The sequence below is a fragment of the Arvicanthis niloticus genome, chromosome 1 (genome assembly GCF_011762505.2).
Source record: "Arvicanthis niloticus isolate mArvNil1 chromosome 1, mArvNil1.pat.X, whole genome shotgun sequence".
Classification (NCBI taxonomy): domain Eukaryota; kingdom Metazoa; phylum Chordata; class Mammalia; order Rodentia; family Muridae; genus Arvicanthis; species Arvicanthis niloticus.
In genome coordinates, this window is record NC_047658.1 from 74,413,415 (window position 1) to 74,439,325 (window position 25,911).

Genomic DNA, 25,911 nt, shown 5'->3' on the forward strand with positions numbered 1-25,911 from the left:
GCAGCGCAGACAGACTTTATTAGTGATATCAGTACAGCGGAGGTGCCAGCAGAACAGGGGAGAGGGGATCCATGCCAAGATCAGTCCCCTCCTGCCCCTGCTGGGCCTTCAAGGATGGGGCCTGGCTTGACCCAGTTCCTCCTGCTCCACCTCAAACACTGGGGATGGAGAGCCCAAGGCTGGCTTCTGGCCCCTCATGTCATCAGTCCAGTGTAATGACTTCTGTGAAGGAATTCAATTTCTCCCAGCCCCTAGGTAGGGAACCCCAGCTACTGAGGGGCAGCCCGGGAGACGTGGGGTGTAGGAAGAACATCCACAGACCCTACCTGCCCCAAACCCTTGAATTCCCTGGGGCCCCAAACAAGCAGGTAGAGAAAGGATGGGAGTTCTTCATGGGGTCTGGGATCCTAGACGTTTGGGCTTGAGGGAACCCCACAGCGACTGAACACCCCTACGGACAGTCCACCCGACACGTCTCGCAACTGACTCCGCAGGGGGTGCTGGGAGGCAGGAGGTGGAGGTCTGGGAGCGAGCATCCAGACACTTCTGGTAGCGGAGCTGTGGAGAAGCAAAGGGACAGTAACCCCATCTCAGCCCCTTAAGATCACACTGCTATTCCACTATCCTGCCTACTTACCATGCATGCAGCCTGCACAGCCTCTGAGAGGCTGGCAGCATTGGGCTCACACCAAAACATGTGACAGCAGAAGGAGGCTGGGCCGGCAGCCATGATGAATGCGAACGTGTGCACATCTCTGCCCACAGCCAGGAAGGAGAGAAACCGCACCCGACACTCCCCCAGCACTGCTTCTGTCTGTAGGGGAGACACCCAGTTAAAAAGGAAAATCCCCTAATTCTATGCTACTGGCAGCTCTTCCCCTGACTCAATTCCCATCCATGGCAAAGCTGTCACAGTTGGATGGCCTTTACCTGCTGGTGCAAGATGGTGAGGGTGGCAGGGGCCACGCTGACGTGACTTGGAGTCCACTGCTCACGGCTACTGGAAGACAGGACTGACTCCAGGGCCCCATTAATCACATCTACCCCTGAAAGATACAGGCACAAACATGCAGGACTGAGGGAAGGAAGAAGATAGCCCAGCTCTGCCTGTTAAACCCAGGGGCCTGCTGTAGGCCCATCTCACCAACATGGAGCCTGAGGATGTTGCTGTCCAGGTACTGTTCCTGGGCACTCTCCTTGACATCAGTGACTCCTGACCCTTTCTTGTTTGTATTATCTTGAATCTCTTGCTTGGTTTTGTTCACCGATTCTCTCTGTTACTTCAGCCCCCTAAATGGACAGAACCCTCCCATATGTTCCGACTTTCCCATATGTTGTTACTCTACACATTCAAACACTGCATGGCTCCTTTCACATAATCATGGCTTCCAATCAACTAGACTAGCCCCCCCCCCAGAACCAAATTTTCTTTTAATCTTCAATTTATTATACACTTATTATGTGTGCATGAAGGTCAAAGGACTACATGCAAGAGTCAGTTCTCTCCTTCGGGTCCAGAGGACTGAACTCAGGTTGTCATGCTTGGCTGCAAATCCTTTACTGGCTGGACCACCTCCTGGCCCTGTTTTTCTGTTTGTTTGGTTTGGGTTTTGTTTTGTTTGTGAGACAGGATTTCCCTGTGAGTTCAAAACCTGGTCTGCATATGGAGTCCAGACCAGCCAAAGCTACATAGTGAGACCTTGAAAACAGAAGGAATAGTTGCTGGGAAAAGGACTCAGCAACTGGGGCCAGCTGCAGTGATTCGTGACTTCTTTGCACTCTGGAGGCACAGGCAGACAGACCTCTGTGAGTTTTAGTCTGGCCTGATAATATATAATGAGTTCCAGGACAGCTTGAGCTATGTAGAAAGACCTGTCTCAAAACCAAAGCCAATTAACACACACGCACGCACACACCACAAATAAATGAATGAATAAACAAACAAATAAATAGTTTCAGCAGGAGTGGGAGAATAAGAGGTGGTAAGAAAAGGGGAATATGAACAGAATACATTATATACATGTATGGAAATATCATAGTGAAACTCATTATTATGTATAATACTGAAAAACATTGAGATAAAAACAAAATGGTCTCTCTGGGAATGCCAGCACTTTCCACAGAGACAAGAGAGTCACTGCAAGTTCAAGCCTAGGATGAACTTAGTTCCAGGCCATTCACGGCTCTACTGCAAGACCTTGTCTCAAAATCAATAATGCCATAATGGTCTCCTCCACTTCAAACTGCTTTTAAACTTCTATAAAATCCAAGCACATGGAAGGCAGAGTCAGGAGGATCACCACAAGTTCAAGACCGATCTAGTCTAAACAGAAAGTTACAGTTAGAGCTACTTGGAGAGGTGCGTGCGTGCGTGCGTGCGTGCGTGCGTGCGTGCGTGCGTGCGTGCGTGTGTGTGTGTGTGTGTATGTATGTTAAGGGAGAGAGATGTTTAGATTTAGTGGGAAGGATGTCCTAAGGACACAGTCTATGACTAACGGCCAAATCTCTAAGGACCCTTTTTTCAGTATCCTTCTTAGTATTCCTGATTAACATCCTAGGTCCCACCTGGGAAGCCTTCTCCAGGGCATGGAAAGAAAGACACACCAGAGAGAACTTTTGTTGTTGTTTTCAAAGCAAGGTTTCTATGTATAGCCCTGGCTATCTTGAACTTTATCTGTAGACCAGACTGGCCTCAAACTCAGAGATCTATCTGCCTGCCTCTGCCTCCTAAGTGCTGAGATTAAAGGTGTGTACCACCACCACTCAGCTTCAGAGATAACTTGTCTACAGAACTGTAGACAGAGATTAAGTATAAGTAGATTTTATGTTTTCCAGTCTTAACACAGGCCTTGTCTGCTGAAGATTTCAGATACATGGAATTGTGACACTCAAGGCAGCATGGGCAAATGGAGGAAAATGGAAAGTCTAATAACACTGGAGTGCACAGGAGGATGACGACACATAGAAGGAGCAGATGGCAGAGTCACGCTGCAAGGGGCTCAAGCAAAAGGCAGAATGGTGTGATGTTGACGACATTTAAGCTCAAACACTAAGAAATTTCAAAGTTCACAGGGGTGGAGGGAGCCAAAGAAAAGTTGAAGAATATGCCCATGATCTTGGGTGGAGCCTGACTTCTGAGTCTATCTTCTGAGGGTCAAGAGGAAGGTACTCTAGAAAAAGATAGCTGGCTCAGTGTGGTGGTGCACACCTTTGATCCCAGCACAGAGGCAGGTGGATATCTGAGTTCAAGGCCAGCCTGGTCTATAAAGAGAGCTCTAGGAGGGCTGGAGAGTTGACTCAGAGATTAAGAGCACTGACTGCTCTTCCAGAGGTCTTGAGTTCAATTCCCAGCAACCACATGGTGGTTCACAGCCATCTATAATGGGATTCAATGCCCTCTTCTGGTGTGTTTGAAGACAGCTACAGTGTACTCACATACATAAAATAAAAAATATATATATATTTTAAAAAAGAGAGAGAATGAGCCAGGCAGTGGTGGCGCATGCCTTTAATCCCAGCACTTGGGAGGCAGAGGCAGGTGGATTCCAGAGTTCGAGGCCAGCCTGGTCTACAGAGCAAGTTCCAGGACAGCCAGGGCTACACAGAGAAACCCTGTCTCAAAAAACCGAGAGGGAGAGAGAGAGCAAGAGAGAGAAAGTGAGAGAGAGAGAGAGAGAGAGAGAGAGAGAGAGAGAGAGAGAGAGAGAGAGAGAGAGAATGAATTAGTTTTCTAGGAAAGAAGCCAGGGCTACACAGAAAAGTCTTATCTTGCACAAAAGGAAAAGGGGACATCTAAATAGCTGAATTTCAGAGCCTAGGGTTAAAACGTACAGCCTCACTGCCTACATTTCTATTTCCCCTTTCCTCCTGTGCATTCCCTTCCCCTCCATACCAGTTGTCACTTTCAAACATACCATGCAATGAACTTCTTACTGTTGCTCTCTCCTTGCTACAATCTAATCTATTTGAGGACCAGAATCATGGTCAATGCCTTGCACTGACATATGCTAAGAATCTAAATGATGCCTGGCACAAGGTATTCAAGGTATCCACTGGGTGGATGGATGAACACTGTAGCTTCAGGAGGAGAACAGTGTTTAAACAGTGGAGGGGGACAAAAAGGGAGTCCAGGGTTGGTGAGATAACGCAACAGACTTGCCACACAAGCCTGATCTGAATTTATCCCCAAAACCCACATAAAGGTGGGAGGAGAGAACTGATTTCTCAAAGTTGTCCTCAGACTTCAATAGATGAACATACTAGACAGACAGACAGACAGACAGACAGACACACACACACACACACACACACACTTTAAAGTACAGAATAAAAGAGGAACTAAGAAGCCACTTGTCCAAAAGGACAGTCTCTTTGAGAACTTGTCCTTACCTCCAGCTCCAAGCTTGATCATTTATCCCTTCCTCCCTCCCTCCCTCCCTCCCTCCCTCCCTCCCTCCCTCCCTCTCTCCCTCCCTCCCTGCCTCTCTCCCACCCTGTCTTCCTCATTTCCTCCCTTCTTCCCTCTCCCTCCCTCCCCCCATCCTCTCTTCCTCCTGCTTCGGTTTCTTTTGGAAGCAGGGTCTTACTATGAAGCCCAAGCTCACAGTCCTCTTTCCTCTGCCTCTTCAGAGCTGGGACTGCAGGCTTGCACCAAGATGTCGGGGCTCTGTCTTTTAACATGTGTCACATCCATCATTCCTTGGAGTCCTCTCGTTGCCTCCTCCCCTCCCTTTCCTGCTCTTACTTTCCTGGATGTTCACCTTCCTCCACCCAGCCATTAAATACTGGAGGACATCAAAGGTAGGCCTAGTGTCTTTTTCCTTTCACTTTGGGCTGCCTGTACTCTGGTGCCAACCTCCTCCATACTTTTGATCAGCTATCTCTACAACCTATCACCCAAACTTCTATCTCAAGCTGACATCTCTGCTCTCAGCTACAGACAAGATTTATGAACCCAGCTGCCAACTTGACTCTCCCAGTCTTTCTCTAAAAACTTTGAATTTAGCATATATAAAACTGAACCAAATCTAACCTCTTGCTAGTGTCTGCTACGGTTAGAGAAAAGCACCACCTGAGCTATGCAGTCCAATGCCAAGTGCTCCTGAATGACTCAAGTCATCCTTAATGCCTTTGCTTCCTGCCCTACTGTCAATTAGTCACCAGAGCCTAGTTACTTACACTCCTTTCAGCCTGCTGTTGTCTAAGACACTTTCATTACCGGCTACCTTACCTCCCGCATGTCCTATATCTTCTTCCACCCACTCAACATTTTTTTTCATGTTACAGCCAAAGCGAGCTTTACTGTATTCAAATCTGTCCAACTCCTGAAACATGCATGCATGGTCAAACAGTCCCTCAAAAGCCCACATGTGAAAGCCTTGGTTCGCAGCCCACCAGGTGTCTGGAAGCTCTAGAACCTTGCAGACATAGAAAGTTGGTCTGTCCCAGGTTTGTCCTGGATGAGTATTGCACAACTTCAGCTTCTCTCTTTGGTCCCAGGACAGGAGGGTCTGTGCTGTGTCACAGGCTCCTGTGTGACATGATACTGCCACAGACAAACCCAACCAAGCATGAACCAAAATAAACTGCTTCTCCTTATAAATTGATCACCTCAGGTGTTTTATACAGTAATGGAAGCTGACCAAGGAAAATGGTTCCCTGCAGCTCTTAATCTCGAAGACAGTAACACTGTCCTAAGCCTTCTCCTAGTGCTTCCCACGTTATCAGTGTCCCCTGTTCTGGAGCCTCACACACCATCCATGCAGCCGAGAGTGACATTTCCCTGGTCATTCTTCATCTAGCTTTAACACATTCACTGCTATTCATATTTCTCAGTTCATATGACACCTTCACAGGAAGACTGTTTTCTTTCCTTCCTGTTTTTACAGGGGTGGGGTGGGTCAAGGAAACGGGGTCTTTCTCTGTAGCCCTAGCTGGCCAGGTACTCACTATATAGCTCACCATAGTTGCAGCCAACCTGTTTCAGCTACCCAAGTTCTGGGATCATCAGTGTCACCATGGGAGGCTTCATAGGAAGTCTTCTCTGGCCTCCTAGACTAAATGAAAGTCTTGTGCTATATCTTGCTACTTCCTTTCCATAAAGGACTTGATTTATTATGACATTTATTTGATTGGGTCCTCATTATTCTACTGTAAGTTCCTATAAACTCCATGAAAGCCAGGCTGTGACCATTGTTTCCCAAGCAGGGCCTGACACAATAGGTTTCAAAGGTAACTGTTAAGTAAGTAAATAAGAAAATAAATAAATGACAGGTACTGTGAAAGCACGCTCTCTTGCTTCATCAGCTATAAACAAGTATTATTGCAGCACGTAGGGTTATCAGGAAGTGATGAGGGTTGGAGGTGTATCTCATGGTGGAATACTTGACTTGTCTACCTGAGGATTTGCAGTTATCCCTAGTACTGTGTGTGCACGTGTGTGTGCACGTGTGTGTGCACGTGTGTGTGTGCACGTGTGTGTGCACGTGTGTGTGTGCGTGTGTCTGTGTGTGTGTCTGTGTGTGTGTCTGTGTATACAATACATACACAGTTAAATAAAATTATATATAAAAAAGTCTACACTTTTACAATAGTGAAACCTATGTTAATTATTCTTACAGCTTCCTTCTCTGTATGCTCACGGCTCACAATGAAGACTGTTGTACTGAACCCAGTGCCAAGCTAAGGCCTGGTGTTCCCAGCCACCCAAACACCTGCCTCCCAAACCACCAAAGCTCTTCCATGGGATCAGGGATAGGGCAAGAAAGTCGCCCTCTGTGCCTAGCTCAGCACTAGTCCTGTGGCAGATGTTCACTGAATCATGCTCACTGGAGCTATAGCAGGACACAGGACAAGGTTGGCCCAGAGGTAGGTGGGATGAATTCTGAAAGGCAAGGAGACGCCACATACAAGAAGATCCAGAAGAATGAACCCTAGAAAGCACAGGGTGGGGGACAGAGCGCCAGGACTGAGGGGGTGACCCCTGAGGAAAGCGGACACATACCAACAGGTTTAGCAACAGGCACGTTCCCCAGGTAGTAGACTTGGAACTTCTGCACCAGTTCGTTCTTTGGTGCTGGGAACTCCACTGTGAGGAGAAAAAGAGGGTCAACTGTTCTAGCTTGCAACACCAGTGCATGAACTATGCGCTTTCCAAATCCTCACCCACTTCTCCCCTGCCTCTCCATAAGCCTGACCACTTATGTACTGTAAAGCACCCCATCTCCGTGTGCTCATGCCTGCCCGGGAGCCTGTGCCTCTTCTTGGGTCACCTCACCTTAACCAACAAAGCTGAGTTGGGCCTTGTGAGGCTGCAGTACTCACCTTGGAAAGGGACATCCACGAGTTTAGAGTGGTCCAGGGAGAGTCCATTTACCAAGCAGCGGGCATTGCGCCGTTCAGACATGATCTGAAGAATGAATGGGGGTGGGGGGAGTGAGAGCTACATTGGCCCCGAAGCCCCCAGTTTACTACCCACCAACTCAGCAACCCTACCCACACCCTTCTAGAGCAAAGGTGATAGCTAGTTCAGGGGGTGGGGGGGTCGTGCCTTGGAGCAGATCTCATGCAGGCTGGTGGCGATGTTCTTGGCAGGTGCCTCACAGCGAAACACGTGGCACTTGAGCATCTGGGTCAGCTTATCTCGAGCTACGTAGGCAAAGTCCCTGTTGGGGGAGGGTCACCTCAGTGTCTCCGAGAACCATCAAATGCCATGCCTGGCCACCATTCTACCCACAACCTCCCTGTCCTTGACAGCCTACAGGGTTTGACCCTGGTGTTCTGTAGGTTCTGCCTTAAGGACTGGGGAGGACAGAGAGGCAAGCATGCTGAGGTGGAGGATAATGCCCAGCATAGCAGGTGGGGAGGGGACAGGGCACACAGTAAGGGAGCCTAGGTGCGTCGAAGCATCCAGTCCAGGCGTTGGAGGGGGCACAATCAAAGCAGATAGACGTTAGTACCTCTCTCTGGGTCCGGCAGCACAAGAGAGCCAAAGAACAGATTAGATAAAAGGACCAACTGCTAGAGGGATGAGCCTCCCCACCCCACAGACTCCTGGGCGGGCCCACCTTCCACTGTCCCGCCCCACGCCCCACACACGAATGCTGACGATGGGCTGGGCATGCAGCAGTGTCTGGTTCTGTGGCTCCACCAACTTTAGAGTCTCATCCTCCAGCTGGAGCAGTAGATCCTTTCCCTGCAAATCCAGGAGGCGGGACTCAGTGGTGTCCTAGTGGGAGAATGGCAGATCTCTGCCTTCTCCAGCTCAGGGGACATTGGCCGCCACCGGGGAGGAGCAGGGCTGACTTAGCTGTCAGACCACCCACCTGTGGGCCTTAGTCTAATAAAGGTTCTCCCATGTCTCTTATCCTCCCCATCACTGTTAAGCAACCACTCCTCAGGGTGCCAGGCTGGGGTTGCACATCCACCCCTCAGAGTTACCCCTTAAACCCATATCCACACCCATGTCTCCATCAGCCCTCTCTGAGACTAGTCAAATCCTCACAATTCCCTGCACATCCCCAGGGCACCACCACCTCACCAGGTCAGGCCCTCACCTCTCCCCAGCCCCCAGCCATAGGATCATGTAGATTGTTTTTGTGGTAGGAGAGCTGGCGGATACAATTGTTGACTGCCACACTGCTACGTCCTGGGGCCAGCTCCTCCTCGGTCATCTCTACCCAGCCTAGGGAGCGCACAGCGAAACACTGCCAGACACAGAAAAGGGACAGAGTAGAGATCTGAGATGGAATTGGAGGTGCCTTGGGCACAGGACAGAGGAGCTCCTGACCTAGCACATAGAATGTGTGAGACATTCTGAACTTAGAGGGAAGGTCCCCAAATAAGACATGGTCGGTAGAGATGCCTGCTGATCTAAGCCTTGGGAGTCCCTAAGAGGCTCTTGGGTCAACTGAGTTAAATACAGAAGCTGTCAGAAGACAGTTCAGTTACACAGCCTTGCCTGAAACTGGGAAGAATTCCTTGTTTGGGGCTTTGCTGAGACCACAGACATCCTCAAAGCACAGCATAAGGTCTGTCCTCCACACAAGGGCTTACAGAATGGGTGTTGGTCTTGAACAAACCTTGATCCCTGGGTTGGAGTTCCGTTGGGGCAGCTTCTCTTCCTCCTGGGGCACTGGCTCTGGGCTGGAGGCAAATGGGAACACTTGACACAGCACCCCTATTTTTAGAGTTCTTCCAGTACCCTTTCCACAGAGACCCAGTCTAACCCTAGCCTGATGCATCTGACTCACCTGAGGTTCTGAGCCGGGAAGGGCAATGTCCCCTCCTCAGGGTCCTTCAGTCCCAACTCCATGGGGGCCTCTTCACTGGGTTCATCCTTTGAAAAGGGATTGAAGAATCAGGCCCAAACTGAAGCCCCTTCTCCAGTTCCCCCCAACAATGAAGCTGATTCCTTCATTTACCTTCCAAAACTCTCCTTCCTCAAAGCCTTCTTGGTGAGCAAAGCCGGTCCAGGTGAGCTGGAGGAGGAAGGGGTGTAGGGTGGTAGTTTCACCCTTTTCTAGAAGCACAGACCCTTCCACCCCTGACATGAAACAAGCCATTGAGCCTCACCTGGGACTCTTCTTGGGGACTGCTCCCCTGTGATGGGGAGACCCGGCCTGGGGGTTCCCACTGGGTGGTCCCCGTTGGGATGTGCCAGTAGTAGGTCCCTGAGGTGTCCTGGACCCTCATCCATCCAGCCGGTAGATCGGAATCCGTCTCGAAAGCGTTGGGGTTCCAGAAAGAATCTGACAGGTAGGAGGCTTAGTCAGGGTCAGCCCATGCAACAAGCAGTCAGTAGATGGTCAGTTCCCTTCCCAAGACCCCGTGGCTGAGGAGAAGGAGCTGGGAAAGGGACATTATAGTTCCTGCTTGCTTCTAGAGCCAACACTTGAGTCACCAGATTGGGAGCCACCAGTGGGGAGCATGGCTCAGGTCTCCTCCTGGGCCCTGCTGCTGCCTAATGTGGCCACATGGAGAGAAAGAAGAAATCAGAGAGGAAGGAGGAGGAGAGAAGGAGGTTGAATGATCCAGGTCACCTCCTCACACATCACACATATCCATATGCCTAGCTATAAAAGGTGCACACACTGCCAGCTCCTGCACACCGCCACGTGCACACAGACCCACAATATATGTAAAGCCCCACCACACACCTGTTCAGCCATAAACAGTACACAGCGCACAGAAAATTCTGGAAGGCATCACATACAGATATGCGTGTGAGTTCAGGGACAAACAAACATAGCAACACACCAGTTACACACTCATGTAGAGCTATGTATATATATATAGCTATATATGCCACCCCTACCAACAGGTGTGTACATACAACATCACCAAAACCTCTCCCAACATATATCTGAGTACCACATGCACATACAGGTGGGGAAATACTCAGATACAATATATTATCAACCTCTGCTACCTCTGTGCAGATACACACACGTGCATACAAGCACACACACACACACACACACACACACACACACACACACTCAAATATACCATGCACACAGATAGACTCTGTATCTGTGATATCTACCCCTCCTCTCCCAGATCTACAGCACTCCATCCTTGTCCCCGGACTGTATGCCCTCCACCTCTGCTCTCTTTGCTAGCCCCACCCCACATCACACCCAACCCCATGGTGCCCCTCACCTGGACTGTTGTCCTGTAGGATGATGGCCAGGAAGAAGTCCTGGGAGAACATGGCGCTTACTCCCTGCCCCTCCTGCCTCCACCCTCCCTCCTCACATCCCCTCTAGCCCAGCCAGCTGGGCTCACAGCCTGCTGCTGGGATGCAGAGAAAAGCTCATCCCGCCCCCTTCTCACCAGGGCAGAGCGTCTGCCAGGCAAGATCCTCCTCCGCCTGGAGTTCTCGAGGGAGGGGCCAAGACCACCATACTAGGGATCCTTGGGGGATGGAGATGGGTGAGGAAGAGGAGCTCATGAGACCCCAGCTCTTCTGCTCTTCTTTCCTTACCCAGGCTCCCCTCCCCAGTCCTGACTCTCCACCCCACCCTCCAGTGGTGACATCAAAGCCACAGTTAAGCCAGTCTTGCAAACACCAGGAGGCTCAGCCTCTTGGGAAAAGCTCAGCCACCTGGGGCTCTGCAGAATCTATAGGACTCAACATAAACAGGGTGTGGCTTCCAAACCCTCAGGGATCTTTCTCCTATCCAGACTCTATCCAGCACTTTCAACTACAGGGTGGTCTTTGAGGGCCTAAGCCCTAGCAAGCTGGAGGATTTGAGGCTTCCCAGCACCACCCCCCTCACCTGCCAGGGCCCAGCTAGGCTGCAGTGTCTCCTCGGCAACCGCAGCACCGGGATGGCTGGGAGTGCCCAGACTGCTGACGTGCTTCCCGTTACCAAGGAAACGAGGAATCCTGACTGGTCCAAGAGGCAGCACTGAGGGACAGGCAGTCTCAAGATCCAGGCTGCTGGGTACTAAGAGGGGCTGGGAGTAGGTTTGGCTATGCCAAGGTGTTTCCACACCTAGCATGAGTTATTCCGACAAGGTGCTTCTCCATCCTCTCAGCCTGCAAATGAGGTAAGCCCACAGATATCCAATGAAAAGGGGCTTTTTTTTTTTTGCCCATCCACCTGCTAGGCAGCCATCACTGTGTCTCCACCCTCTACTATCTGACTCTACTGAGGCTCTGCAAACGTGTGCTTTCCACCAGATCCCCTCAGGACTTTGCCGCTAAAACCTTCCAGGAATACTAACCCCAAGGGCCCTTGCCCTCCACAGCCTGCCTCATGGTCGGTCAGGCATTTCTGGAATCTGGAGGCCAGTTCACTGCTTCCCCCGACTGAGTCACACACACACACACACACACACACACACACACACACACACAAAACCGATCCATCTGCCATTCCTGTCAGCCTGTGCCTTCCTACCTCAAAGAGCTTCATCCTTCCGATCTGTCCTGGAGGGGGCAGCTCCTCCCCCCTTGACCATCTGGGAGGCCCTTCTGGAGCTTGGCACATCTCTCTCCAAGCTCAGCCCACCCGGGGCCTCTGCTTCCACACACATGCATTAAAACACAACCATACACTTTCCTGCAGGCACTCACACGAATCCAAATATCCCTATGGCCCTTCCTTCATTCATCCATAAATGCCTTAGCGGCTTAGGCAGGCGAAGTACTTTGCTGATGCTCTGTCTCCTCCCCTTCCCCTCTGCACCACATCATTACTACAGACCAGACAACCAGCATGTTTTAATCTGGATTACTGTAGAAGCCTCTCCACTGGTTTCCTTCTGTCTCTGGAACTACGGGCTGCACACTATAGCCTGAATGATTCTTGTGAGATGCCAAACTAATCAGGTTACTTTCCGGCTTAATACTCTTAACTGCTTTCTCATTACTCTCAGGACAAAATCCAACCCCCTCCACAGGTTTTATGTGCTGCTAAGGGCCCTAGCTCTCTGCTGCCTTGCCTCTGACAGTTCCCCAGCTCCCTTATGTCCCTGCTAGGGTTCTAGCTATTACTCACTCCACCTTCAGACAAGCATAAAGGGAACTCTCACTCCTGACCTCCTCCTCCTGACTCCCTCAGGCAGGCAGAGCACCCTCTTGATTCTCTACCAACCCGCTTATCATCACTGATTATGGGTCTATTTCTGTTTCCCCACTGTGAGTACCGAGAGGGTACAGACATGTTTGTCCTTTCTTACACATTCTCAGCGTTTAGGACAAGGCCTTGCTCACAGTGTAACTCCAACACAGGTAGTAAAGTTCATTCATTCATCATTCATTCACATAATTCCCTCAATTCACACAGTTCATTCAGTCAACAACTGCTTCGTGGAGATCCTAAAATGAGGAGGAAAAGACAACTTTCATTCCATCCTACCCCATTTCTACTGAACAGAACCCCACCAACTGCAGCTCCCATGGAGGAAGCAACACAGCCAAGAGTCTTCCTCCCCTTGGGGCTGGCCTAACATCTGCATCCAACAACTCCTAGAATCCACCAGGACAGGACTGCGCTGAGTCTCCTCTCACCCCTCCCATGGCCTCCCTGAGATCACTGGCTACACCCAACACACCCTTAGTTCTTCTGTTCTGCCACCGTCCCACCTCAAAGGACCAGAACACAGCTACCAATGATGACTCCAGGAGCCACTAAGCCACCAAGCCTCTATTTGACCAGTGAGCCTCAGTCCAGGGTTGGAAGCTAAAACACCTGTAATCTGCAGTGTTGCAAGTCTCTAAGATACATGTATGTCCTGTACAGCACTCTTGAAAAGACAGAATTAGTTGCTGAGTTGCTGGCATCTAAAAACTGAGATCCTTTACAGCAGAGTCTAACTTTCAGTTTGTACATTTTTTCTCCAAACTCAATCTAATAAAGAACCAGCTTGAGTAAAGCAGATGTTCCCTTTACAAAGAATGGGGACATTGGCCATCAAAAGCCACTAACATGACATAAAGAGAAACAATTAGACTTTACCTTTGGTAAGGTACCACCCATGAGGTGTCCTCAAAAAAAAAAAAAAAAAAAACACTCAGAAACCTGAATCTGATAAAGGCTCTAGAATTATCTACTACAGTTATCTAATTAATTATAAGAAATACAGAAGACGAATATATTTGACAACACTTAGGAACAAAGGCTTAAAAATTCCCATCATAGAATACTCAAGACAGAAAATGTGTTGTGTACACAATCAATAGAAAAATAACGGAAGAACTTATATACATTTAAAAAAAAAAAACTTTAAAGCCAGGTGTTGTGTTCATGTCTATAATCCCAGTGACCAGAGAGAGGAGCAAGGGGTCATCACTGTTTGAAGTCAACTGGTCTACATAGTGCACTGAGTCCTAGGTTAGCTAAAACTACAACAAGATTTCCTAACCAAAACAAAGGAAAGAAAGAAACAAGGAAAGGGGACATCAAGAGAGCTCCTCAGGTGAAGGTGCTTGCTGCCAAGTCTAATGACCTGAGTTGAATCTTCTGAACCCACATGGTAGAAGCAGAATTAGCTCCTGAAAGCCATCCTCTGATCTCCACATGCATGAGCATGCATTTAAAACAAAACAAAACCACAACCAAAGCCATAACCACTGTGGCGCTATCTGGATACCAATCCATCTAGTTCTCATCTTTTCAAAAGGCTAAGAGGGACATTTACTAGACAATGGAGAAAACGTTAACATTAAGTAGACATTCGATAATATGAAGGAATCTCAGTGTTTGTTTCTATGAGTTGTTTTTTTTTTTTTCTTTCAGAAACATGCAGATAAATATAAACAAAACAAGGCTGGGTATGTGGGCACGGTGGCTCATGCCTATATAGCCCCAGGACAGTTTGGGGAGACAAGGCAAGTGTAGGGTCTGTCTAGGCTACAGAAAGAAAATGTGTGTGTGTGTGTGTGTGTGTGTGTGTGTGTGTGTGTGTGTGTGTGTGTGCGTGTATCCTAAATGGGGTTCAGAAGTAGATAAGAGATTGACACATCGAGAACACTATGCACTGACGATTACTGAAACTGAGTGATAAAAAAGTCAGGCTCATTACTCTGTTGTCTCCACTTTTGTATGTGCTTGAAAACATTCAGTTAGGCTTTTCAAAAAAGAGATGGGTAAAGCTCCTGGGTATCTGAAATGTATGTCCCCTACCAGGAAGCATTTGGAGGGTGTAGGTACTATCTGTACCCTTAGAAGTGAAAGCCCTTGTCTCTGCCTCCTCATCTCTCTTCCAGGCACAGAACCCAGGTCATGCATTGGTAAGCATGTGATCTAGCATTAACTTACATCACACACACACACACACACACACACACACACACACACAGAGGCACACACAGGCACACACACAGACACACGCACACGCGCACACGCACACACCCCACTGAAGCTTTTCTTATATTCCCACCTCAGATCTCCTGGGCTGTAGCTATAGCTACAATAGAGAAATCTCTACTCTTCATAACATTACCAAATGCAGAACTTCAACTTTATTAAATGGGTCACATTTGGTGACCAGTCTTTGTTCTCTAGTATCTCCCCAGGAGGAAGTGTCAATGTATTCTTCCTTTGTCCCCTAACTTTTAGGCTGCATCTCATTCCCAGCAAAATGACATCCTTACAATGGTCGGCATGGCACTCTGCATGGGGCATGTGGTTCAAAAGCAGAAAACAACCCCCAAACTTTTGAGACAGACATCTTTGGACAGGTGCTGGAAGCTCCCTCTGGGTGTAGACGTGACTGTTAAAAGAGGACACATTATGCACCCTAGTGCATGTGCCGTGTGCACTGGTGACTGTGTAACACAAGGCTCAGCGCTCACTCAGGTCTAGACTCACATCTGCTTTCCATCTTAGTTGATCATGATCGGGGACTGTTTGTGACCCTCAGGAAGCTACTAAACTTTCCTGAGCTTCTTTCTCATCATTTGTAATATGGACTTAAAAAGATTATCTGTGTCACAACATTGCTCTAGTTACTAACTGTGATAATGCTTAGCAGAAGGTCAGTTTCTTAGTAAGCACTCGATAAACCAGTGACTCGACACATCAACGTGACCGCACACATGATGAATAGATCCAGCCTTCATAGCATGCATGATGGACATGGACATATCAAACTGTCCAAGCACCCTCTGACTGAGAGAATGCTGGACTGAGGATATAGGCTCTGCAGCTCATGCTCAGGCTGGCCTTGGCCTCTGCATGGAGAAGCCAGACTTCTGACCCCACCCCTCCCATATTGCCACATCTAGCTCCACAAGGTACCTGTGTCCTCCGGGGAGCCATAGGAGGGGCTGCCCTGTGATAAGGTGGCCCAGCTTGAGTCCTCATCACTGGCTGCACTGTTTCGCATGCCAAATAGGAGGCTAGCACTCTTGCTATGTTCCCGGGGGCCATCTGTGAGGGCCTGAGGCCCAGAGGGGACTTCCACATTCTCCAGAGGCTCAGGTATCCCTGGAGGAGAGGACAAGTCCTCCTCCTCATCCTCTTCCTCCTCATCTTCATCATCCTCCTCAGCCTCTCCTGCTGCCTTCTCCTCTCCTTCATCTGGTCCCTGTTCCTGGGTGTTGATGATCAAGGCAGATCCATGAAGCCCTCGGTTGGCTGCATTGTGGGCCGAGAGCTCCAGCTCAGAGTACAGATGCATTAAGCCTTTGGGACCCAAAGGTGCCGTCTCAGCCTCCTGGCTGGCCTCCTCCGCCAAGGTCAAGGTCACATTTCGGTTCTGGTCTCGGTGGGCTGTGGCAGCCCTCCGAAGCTGGTTCTGGCCTTCCTTTAACCACTTGGCATTGGCAGGGCCTGGTTCAGGCACACTACCCTCTCCCATAGCACTTCGAAGGTCCTTGGGTACCACAGCTGTGGCTTGCAGCTTGGCGTTGAGCAGCTGGTTATGGGCAGCGTGCAGGGGTAGGGGGAAACTGAGTGCAGGGCCTCCGTGGCTGTTAGCATTAATGGCCGACTGGCTCAGGGATGATGGAACAGACATGGCCTTGGTAGACCTGTGAGACAAGGAGGAGAGACCATGTTGAGTGTTCCTGTGTCTGCCCTAGACTTAGGTCCTGTCCGTCATCTTGTAACTCGGTAGGCCAGCAAACACCAACCCACGTGCCATGAACTACATCCCCACCAGACACCTGTCCCTCCAACCCCACCCCCATCACAAGCCAGGCCCATCTCTGCAACCCATCCTTTTCCCTTGTGTTCTGAGCAGCACAGTGGTGCCTGCTTTCTCTTTACTACCAAAAGCAGAATGTCTGCACAATGGCTCTCTGTGCATCCCCATGCCCCACTTGACCAACTGGGGCTCACTGTGCCAGGGACACAGACCGCATAGCACAGACTTCAGTGTTTCAGATACTAAATACTGACTATCCCCTTCCCTCCTGCCACAGTGCTATCTGGAGCCTCATCATTGCCAGGTCCCTGGGCTGTGTTCCCTTCATTATAAGTCATTAATACAGCCACCCCTAAGCCCACTCTACACTAGAGACTAGTCACACAGGAATGATGGATGTGTCCAGCCAGCAGACACCATCCAAGAGAGTAGGTCGCAGAGGAAGGACCTTCAGCTCCGGTTCTTGGCTCTCCTAACTATACACAGTGTCTGTCTGTGAAATATCTCCCCTAGGGTATCAGTCTCCCCTGCCAGCCCTTATAATGCCATGGTCTCCTCAGGTCCTCTAGCCTTTCAGGTCATTGTCCAAGGATCACTATCAGGGAGATGTTCCCTATACATCTGTTTTAAAACTGCAGGCTACCTTTCCCCAACTCAGTAACCCCGGTCTTCCTAGGCATGGACCATCATCCACCACGCTGAGTTAGCCTTTGTATGTGTTTACTGATCTCCTCATGGCTAATTTCTATGTTCGTGAGGATCTGCATTACTGTTGTTGTTGTTGTTGTTGTTGTTGTTGTTGTTGTTGTTGTTTTCAATACAGTATTCCCAGCCTCTAGCAATGTCCTGGCACAGAGCAAGAAACAGGAGTCCAGAAATTACCATTCACCGAGTAAATGTGCAAACCTACCCTCACATCTCCCCATACCCCATTTTACACTCTTCTCAGAAAATGCTTCATTTCATGCTCTGGATCTGTCTGTCTCATCAGTAGCTCATAGTACAGTAGTCTTCCTCCCCCTCCCCTACCAGACTCTAAGTGTGACCTATCCTCCTGAGGGTCCCTGGACCTCCCCTTAAGGACAATCCATCCTTTTCTCTGTCCCTGCCTGTTCTGGAACTCTATGAACCCTGCTCTCCTTGGATCCCCCCAGCACTAATTCTTCCTCCTCAACCAACCACCTACCACTCACTCTCAACTCTCACTGCAATCCCTCCCTCAGCCAAGCCCTGTTGTTACCCTCCCTCCCAATGGCTTCCCTCAAAGCTCCCTCTTTCTACTGAACCCTTCCCCTGTACACAAGTCCCCAACAACCCACAGTCCATGTCCTTCCTTCTGACCCCACTGTGCAGCTCCTCTCTTTGACATCTTACCTAATGCCCCCTCTCCTTATTCTCTAGCCGAGGTGTCTGACCCTGGCCCTCCACCGCCTCAGTCCTCCGCAATGCCCAGAGCGAGTGCAGGGCAAGGCTCTCTCCCATTTCTTCAGGCTTGGCCAGGGATCCTAAGACAGGAGCCACTATCTGCATTTTTACCATTTCTAGCTCTTGGAAATCTAGCACAATGCTCTGAATATTTGTATAAAATAAATAAAATAAGGTTTCTGTCCATGTGTCTGCTTCGCCTTCGCATTTAACTAATTGCTGGTCTGATCAGTGTGGCTCCCCCAGGGCTGTGAGGAAACTCATGGTCGCTGGAATAAATGAAGGGGAAAAAATAGGCAGTTCGGTCTCCACCCAGAACCACAGTGATTTTCCAAAAATGGAAACCAGATTGTGTCACTCCCTGCTTGACAAAATTAAAGGGCCCACCACTGTCTTTAGGAAAGTCTGAGCTCAGTTTACAGGATACCTGAGAGGCCACTGCAGCCAACCACTACCTAGCACCTCTCAAGTCATCCCTCCCCCTCACACCTTATACTCAGCCACATGAAGTATAGGAGGTTCTGGAACACATCAAACAAAGCCAGAGTCTTTGTTTACACGGTTCCCTCAGCCTGGAATCTGCCTCTTCTTGTAAGAACCTCTTCTTGTATTTCAAACCTTCCCTCAGCTGTCAGGATTCCTAAGCAATCTTCCCTGGACTTTCTTCACCTTCCAAGGATCATCTCCTTTTCTGTGCTCCATAACACCCAGTGTCACATGCTATCAGAAGATATGAAACTCTGTCTTGCTCAGTATTACAATATCATCATAAAGGATAGTATGTTGTGTGTCTGCCAGAGTGGCCACTGTAAGGAAGGACAGAATGGATGATGGGGATAGACACTGGAGAATTAGGAACCTGGGAGCTTGGCACTGGCTGGAAACAGATACCCAGAAAGCTTGTACAGTCACCTTAGACTAGAGTAGGTGAAGGTGGTCTTAGGGAAGGAGCTAGAGACTGAAGAAGGGGGCCTGACCGGGAAGATGGGACAGAGCCTGACCAGGTGAGGCTCCGGTCTATGAAAAGAGGGAGAAAAAGAACAAAAACCAATGTCCTGGCTTAATGACTGTTCAATGGCAGCATCTCACGGAGACCTCACAACTCTGGACGGCTCACAGGACATCAGGATCGATGAGCTCTCTGAAGCAACGGTGAGAAAGCCATGTTTCTAAGTCAGGCTGGGACTGGCTTTCATAACTAGAAATGTACCTGAAGAGAATACATGTTCTGTAATGCTGGGCGTGTGGAGAGCCAAGTTGACTTTAGGGCAGCCCTGACACCAGGGCAGAATGCAATTTTAAATTAGATTGGGAAAGTCTAAGGGCCTTGGGGTAGCGACTGAGGAGGAGCCCACAAAGCCTGAAAAGACTGACATCACACCACAGGTGAATGAACTGAGTACTGTCCAAAGCCAGGAGTTTTCCAACCCGATATCCTTCAAGATGACAGGCACTGCACTGAGCATGGTCAAGAGTATCAGCAATAGAAAATGGTTCCCGCCCTGGAGGAAGTGATACTCTAGGGTCACTGCACAACTCCTTACTGTATAGTAGGACGCCAGTCTCAAAGACAAACTCCAGCATCTGTAAGTACTTTCTTCTTTTTTATTTATATTTATTTAGGTATTTTGTGTGTGGGCACACCTTCACTACAGCACACGTGTGAGAACAACTTTGGAGAGTCTGCTCTCTCCCTCCACCATGTGAGGCCTGAAGACTGAACTCAGGCCACCAGGTTTAGTGCTAAGCACCTTCGTCTGCTGACGTCATCGCACCTGACGCACTTTTCATTGGCGGAACAAGTCAGATACTGTAATTGGAGAAAGAACACCAGAGCCTCGGCTTACTGCAGCTCTAAGAAGGAAGCCTGCCTGCACATCAATCTCCTGGACCACCCCTCAGCTCTCCCAGTCTCTCAATCTCCTTTCCAATGCCTGGAAGAAAGGGCAGTCACTAATTGGGGAACATGCTCAAACATCCAAATTGGATGAATCTGTTCTTTCTCTTTTTGCCTAAAGCCAAGTGCCGTGCCTACTATCTAGATCCTCTCAACGTAAGAGCATAGTGTCTCTTGGCCTGACCCTCCCCTAAACTCCTCAGGGCTCCTTTCTCTCCACACGCACTATAGCCATTTCCTCTCTTCCCTGTTGGGTTTTTTAATCCTGCTACTATTCTCAGTAAGACTTGGTAACAGCATCTACTAAGGTTCACATGGTCCCTATGGCATTTTTACCCACTAGATGCCTGGCCAGCATGTGTACTTCCAGTAGAATTTAGTCTCAGGAGCCCCTTGGCCAGCGTGCATTCACAGCTTCCATGGTCTTCATTCCTGGATTACTTCCCATGCATCTGGCTACTGTTTTTGGTTTTTTGCCTGTTTGTTAAGACTTCATTGCTGGCTCAACTTCCTCTCAGACATTACATGCTGAGTTTCTCACAGTGTTTTCTTGTACCCTTTTCTCTTCCTTGGCCTGTATTTGGCAGAAGTACTCACTCATGCCCACAGATGCAGTCACCGTCTACACAACAATGATTTCCAAATGTCAAGCTCTCATCTGAACTCCAGACATGAACTTTCAACTCCCTCCCCAACAACTCAGTGTAGCTATCCCAGAAGCCTCTCAAACTCACACATTCATTCACGGTGCTCATTCTACCTTCCTAGCTGACTCTCTTCCAGGATCTGGGACCACAGGATGCAATGAGCACCTACTCTGTTGTAATAGTATTGTATGACCCTAGAGATACATGTGTGACCCTTGCTGTCCACTCCCAGAGAATGATCACATTCTGAGAAAATATTCTGGATTTATCCAGTCTGTACCTCAAGTAACACTCATAATCTGCACCAAAGTCAATGACCTTATGGTCAAAATCTATAGCATTGCCTAAACTGCCCTGTTATCCTGGCCATGGCCTTCCTACCCTCTGGCCCCAACTCTAGTCATTGACCTCCCTAGCCTAAGCTGGTTTCTTTGATTCCTGGAAGCCATCATCATGGTTTTTGTTCTACATGATTTCTGCCTTAAACCTTCAACCTGCTGCCCAAGCCTCACTATCATAACTCTCCCTTTACATTCCAGTTCAAGCTAAACACTCCTCAGAGCATCTTCCCTTAGAGCATCTTCTCTTGGCCCCTTCTCTCCCATTGCACTATCAGTCTAGATTCTGTTCTTCAGATCTCCCAGCGTACCAAGCATCTTCCTTCATGATGTTGCCTGTTTTTACAATGTCGTTCTTATTTGACTTCCTGCAATGACATCGCTTCTCTGTGGACAAGAACCCAGTAACCCAGTCTGTTTTGGGGTATTATTATTATTATTACATCTTTAGTACCTTTAGCAGTGCTTTGTAAATATTAGGTGCTCAAATCCTATTTGTTGAATGAATAAATGATTGGATGCAATTTTTAACACAACCATTATGAGTGCTGTGTAACTAAGAGGGGATAAACAAGAGTAGCTGGGGGCTGGGGGGGGGGGGCTGTCTCAATTAAATCTGACAGCAATTGGACTCCAGTGACATTAACAGACCTGAGAATTATTGAAGTAGTGGGCATGACAGAACTTGCTGAAATTTAATGTGGAGGGGTGAGGGTGAAAGTTGCTCAGAATCCCAGCGTGAGCACAACCTGAACTGAATGGACAGACACCACTGTGGGAGGCTGAAGGAACAACAGATATGTGAGATGTTAATTAATTCACCTTGAAATCTGTAGGTTTGGAATTCCTGTTGGACGGTTCAAAAGGATGTCCGAGGGGCAGCTGGGTATATACGAGTTTGCATTAAATGCGGGACTCAGCAGCTTATGTATGGAATTTAAAGAGTTGGACACGGGAGAAATGGTCAAGGGAAAAGGTCAGAGTGAGAGAACGCAGCTCAGGCCAGAACAGCACCACATATGTAGAGAAGAGACCAGAGAACGGGGAGACTTAGAAGCAGTAGACAGCGCCTAGGAGAGAAACCAGGAAAAAACGCTTCAAGGAGACTAACTGACACATACTCAACAGTAATGGGCTCACAGCAAAGTGTCCATTGGAGTGACAAGGAGGGCTCCGGTGACCTTGCTTGGAAGCTTCGGTGGATGTCAGAGAAGGAATGGAGTGGATTTTAAAATGAATGGGAAGTTAAGGGCGCAGAATGCAACAAACAGGACTCGGAAGAGGCTGGAAAGAACATCTATATTGGAGAGGGAAACCTGCTCCTAAGAAGCACTCTAGTCGCTGCTAGGCCTCTCTGTCAGGCTGAGATGGGAACCTCGCCGGTCCCAGGGCACACCCCTCGGTCGCTGAGGACAACAGAATGCAGCTTGACAGATCCCAGGCCTGGGGCTCTAGGCTGGAATCGCGCGGCCTGGCTCCTACCCTGATCCAAGTCCCCTTCCCAGCATTAGACTTCCCCTCCCCCACTCTTCTACCGCCCCTCGCTCCCCTTCCTCCCCACCTCCCCCCTCCTGCGGGCATCCTAGAGGATCAAGAAGCAAAGCTATGGGGAGCGGTCGGTGTTAGGACCAAAGTGAATCCTGCGGATGGTGATTTTGCAGGCCCACGGTAGGAAGGAGGCGCTGGGGGTTGGGTGGGGGGTAATCAGGCCTGGCTCGGAGACCTGGACTCCTGCGAAGAAGAGGCTGCAAGGGTTACGGGCTGCTGAGGCTGGGGATCCTACTCTCGGGGCTGGGCTGGAGCAGGAGCAGCACCTACCTGCGCGGCGAGGCCCCAGGCCCAGGTGGCGAAGGTGGCTCAAGCTGCAGGGCTCCGGCAACACCGCAGCTTCTCCATCACAACATCCCCCGCCCAGGAGCGCGCAGGCCGCGGGGCCGCGCCCCGAGCGACGGAGCCGCGCACGGGAGGGGGAGGGGCGCCATCTTGGCCGGGGTGGAGCGCGCGAGCGAGTGCGAGCCGCACTGGCTGCAGCTGCCCCAGCCGCACCCTGCAGACCCTTGACCCTCCGCGAGCCCTGCGGCCCAGGCCACCAGCCTAGTCCGCAAGGCTGCACCCAGCTCCCAGGACCCCTGCCCAGCTCACCCCTTCCATGCCAACATCGACTCACCTCCGCGTCTGCGGGACCCGGGTCTTGCACCGACGCCAGGAGACGCGCCTAGAGCACGGAGTCTGATCCGCTAGGGAGGAGGGAGGGAGCGAGAGGGTGGAGAGAGGCACGGGTGCTGGGACCGTGGCCGCGCCTCAGGAGGCTGGCAGCCGGCTGCTCTCTGGCTCTTGTGGTAGCACTCCCTGACGTCCTGTGGATAATAATAGCGCATATTTATTGACCGCTTACTCTGTACCAGGCTCTATGATCAACCGTTTGCATGCATTCATCCTCAAACCAGCACTGTGCAATCCCCACAATTGTCGTTCTCGGATTTGAGAGGCAGGTGCTGACATTCTGAAGGGTAACACGACTTGCCCTCAGTAACGGAGCAAGTAGTTAAACTAAACCAGAACTGAGATATTTAACACTCTACGCGTGCCTCTGAATATAAAGCTGTGACACAGTGCCCACTCCCCAACCCACCCGCCCCCGCCGCCCCCAACATACATACCGCTCGCGCTCTCCGGTAGAAATGAACTCCGAGAAAAGGACCAAGTGGAGAATGTGAGTGGAAAATATATAGAAATGCTGCACTTGGGTATATTCCTATTCGCTGCAGGCCCTGTGTGGGCAGTGAGGCAGGTCTTAGTGGTCAGATCCCTGACCATCAAGAATAAAGAGGGGCAGAAACCCTAAAAGTATTATCCCCAGAGCTGTGGGAATAATACTGAACAACTGGGGATGCATCTAAGTCTAACAGTGTCCAAATCTAAATTTTATTTCATCTTATGTTTATATTCTAAGGAATTTCCCTGAAGTGGAAAAGTACACACAAACACAATCTTAATGCAGGTTTACGTTATCAATCTCTGGCTTGTTCATATAGGGTTGTGTGGAAAACAGGTCTAGTATAAAAGCTAGTTTGTCTGTGTCTCTTCTATGCACTTCCTGCTCCTTACCATATAATGCCCTGTGCCATCTTAGACCCCCACAGAAGCCTAACATCAAGTTGAACCTCGTGAAGTTCTTGTCCTTGATCTTGGACGTCTCAGACTCCAGAAATATCAGTAAACACCCCATCTGTGGTATTTAATTATAACCTCAGAAAACAGACTAAGGCAAGTGTGGCAGTACAGAAGAATGACAGAAGAGATGAAATTGTGTCAAATCAAGTTGAGCCTTCCACAATCAGTTCTGAACGTTTAGTAGAAAGTCATCAGAGTGTGAAGCAAGAGAATGGCAGATGTGATTGTGTGGATGCTGAGGGAGAACAGATAGAAGGTCAATGTTGGAAGGGTGGAGACCAATTAAGGCGTCTAAGGTGGAGCATAACGACTGAGAACCACACCAGTGGGATTAGGCATGGAGAAAATTGCATAGGTTCAATAAATTCAAGAGATAGAATTCACAGAAATTAGTGATCAGTTAATTAATTGGGCATTGGATTGGGGACATGGCAGAAAATGACTTGTAGATTTTTGCTTTGACTAGTGAGAAAAGTCAGAAATACCACTCACTGTGGTAAAATGGCCCACTAAAATTTTTCTCTTCAAATCTCATTGAACAAGAGGCTGAGGTATTCGGGAAATATTTTCAGATAATCACAGACTTGGACAATCTGATGAGAGTGGAGAGTGTACATTGGTTATTTTTCTTTCTTTCTCTTTTCTTTTTTGTTTGTTTATTTTCTGTTTGTTTGTTTGTTTTCAAGACAGGATTTTTCTGTTTAGCCATGGCTGTCCTACAAGTTTCTCTGTAAACCAGGCTGGCCTCATTCCAGAGGGATGGAAGCTCATCACCACATGGCAGCGGGCAGGAAGGCGTGGTGCTGACAAACTAGCTGAGAGCTTTCCTTGGTCCACAACCACAAGACAGAAAACTAACAGAAATGTGTCAAGTCTTAAGACCTCAAAGCTGGCTCACTTCCTCCCACAAAGCCACACCTCCTTACTCTTCCCAAGCAGTTCCACCAACTGTGGACCAAGTGTTCAATTTTATGAGCCTTATGTGGTGGCGGGGAGGGATTCTCATTTAAACTTAGCTAGAGTATGAAAAAAGAAAAAGATGCATACCTTCATACAGGTAGTGTCCTGGTGTGTTAGATTTACACAGTCTTCCTGAATTCCTTATCTACTCCTAGGCTTACAAAACCTTCTGACCTACACAGAATCAGTATGCATCCTGCCCTCTCCCTTTCTCTGCTCTTCTCTCTCATCTTGTTGTGTTCTCTAAGATCAATCCTTACCCTATGAAATGCTATGGATGCTGTGTGGTTCTGATCAATGTGAGCCCCTCTCAGGTAACAATCTGCTCTAGTTATTACATTGAAACTAGAAGGAAAGATTGATCAGAAACAGATCTATCTAGAGTCACTTTCTCTGCAGCCCAGGATAGCCTGGAACTCACTGTGTAGCTGAGGCTGTTCTTAGTCTCCTGAGCCTCCTGGGATTGCTGGGTCCCCCACTCATACCAAGAACTGAGATTATAAGCACATGCCACCATACTCAGTGAATAATGGAGTTACGATATTAAATATGATAGACCAGCCAATTGGTTTTATGTGGCAGTCGGTGCCCACATACGTCATCTATATAGAAGAACAAAGTTATCATTTATATTAAAAATAAATTAATACACGAATATTGGGGGTTTTATTACATTTTTACTTATTTACAGAAACATTTTTACTTATCTATTGTATGTGCATATTTGTATGGGAGTTCATGAATGCTATGGTGCTTATGGTAATTCAGGAGACAGTGTGCAAGAGTTGGTTCTCTCCTTCCTCTCCTTCTACTGTGTGGGTCCCAGGTATAGAACTCAGGTCATCAGGCCTGGCACCAAGCCTTTACC

At 48.9% G+C, this 25,911-nt stretch overlaps 1 protein-coding gene and 2 long non-coding RNA genes across 8 annotated transcripts in view; 2 read left to right on the forward strand and 1 right to left on the reverse strand.

Annotated features, from left to right (window-relative positions):
- On the reverse strand, positions 1–23,603 carry Apbb1 (amyloid beta precursor protein binding family B member 1). 5 transcript variants are annotated; one of them, XM_034498276.2, is made up of 15 exons: positions 23,570–23,603; positions 23,077–23,266; positions 15,753–16,486; positions 9,574–9,749; positions 9,423–9,479; positions 9,252–9,337; positions 9,081–9,144; positions 8,556–8,705; positions 8,067–8,194; positions 7,550–7,664; positions 7,324–7,408; positions 7,004–7,087; positions 931–1,046; positions 638–814; positions 1–558 (listed from the first exon to the last, which is right to left on the reverse strand). In XM_034498276.2, exons 3-15 carry the CDS (start codon positions 16,471–16,473, stop codon positions 391–393), a joined length of 2,127 nt encoding a protein of 708 aa, XP_034354167.1. In that variant the 5' UTR covers positions 16,474–16,486; positions 23,077–23,266; positions 23,570–23,603; the 3' UTR covers positions 1–390. The 5 variants fall into 5 exon arrangements, with proteins under 5 accessions (XP_034354167.1, XP_034354159.1, XP_076796016.1 ...); XM_034498268.2 differs by lacking the exon at positions 23,570–23,603 and having other exon boundaries at positions 22,728–23,088; XM_076939901.1 differs by lacking the exons at positions 15,753–16,486; positions 23,077–23,266; positions 23,570–23,603 and adding an exon at positions 11,283–11,508.
- On the forward strand, positions 11,419–13,386 carry LOC143443460 (uncharacterized). The gene is made up of 2 exons (XR_013112464.1): positions 11,419–11,556; positions 12,798–13,386. It is a non-coding gene; the product is annotated as an uncharacterized LOC143443460 (long non-coding RNA).
- Positions 22,325–25,911, forward strand: part of LOC143443459 (uncharacterized) — a 17,836-nt gene continuing 14,249 nt past the window's right edge. For both annotated transcript variants that reach the window (XR_013112462.1, XR_013112463.1), the window contains exon 1: positions 22,325–22,577. This is a non-coding gene — a long non-coding RNA (uncharacterized LOC143443459). The remainder of the gene's footprint in view (positions 22,578–25,911) is intronic.

Excerpts from the sequence above, each read along its gene's own strand:
- Apbb1 (XM_034498276.2), bottom strand. The coding sequence starts at position 16,473 with ATGTCTGTTCCATCATCCCTGAGCCAGTCGGCCATTAATGCTAACAGC. Across the intron at positions 9,750-15,752 it reads TGGCTCCCCGGAGGACACAG|ATTCTTTCTGGAACCCCAAC; the intron begins GTACCTTGTGGA and ends CCTACCTGTCAG. Across the intron at positions 559-637 it reads CTGTGCAGGCTGCATGCATG|CTCCGCTACCAGAAGTGTCT; the intron begins GTAAGTAGGCAG and ends GCTTCTCCACAG.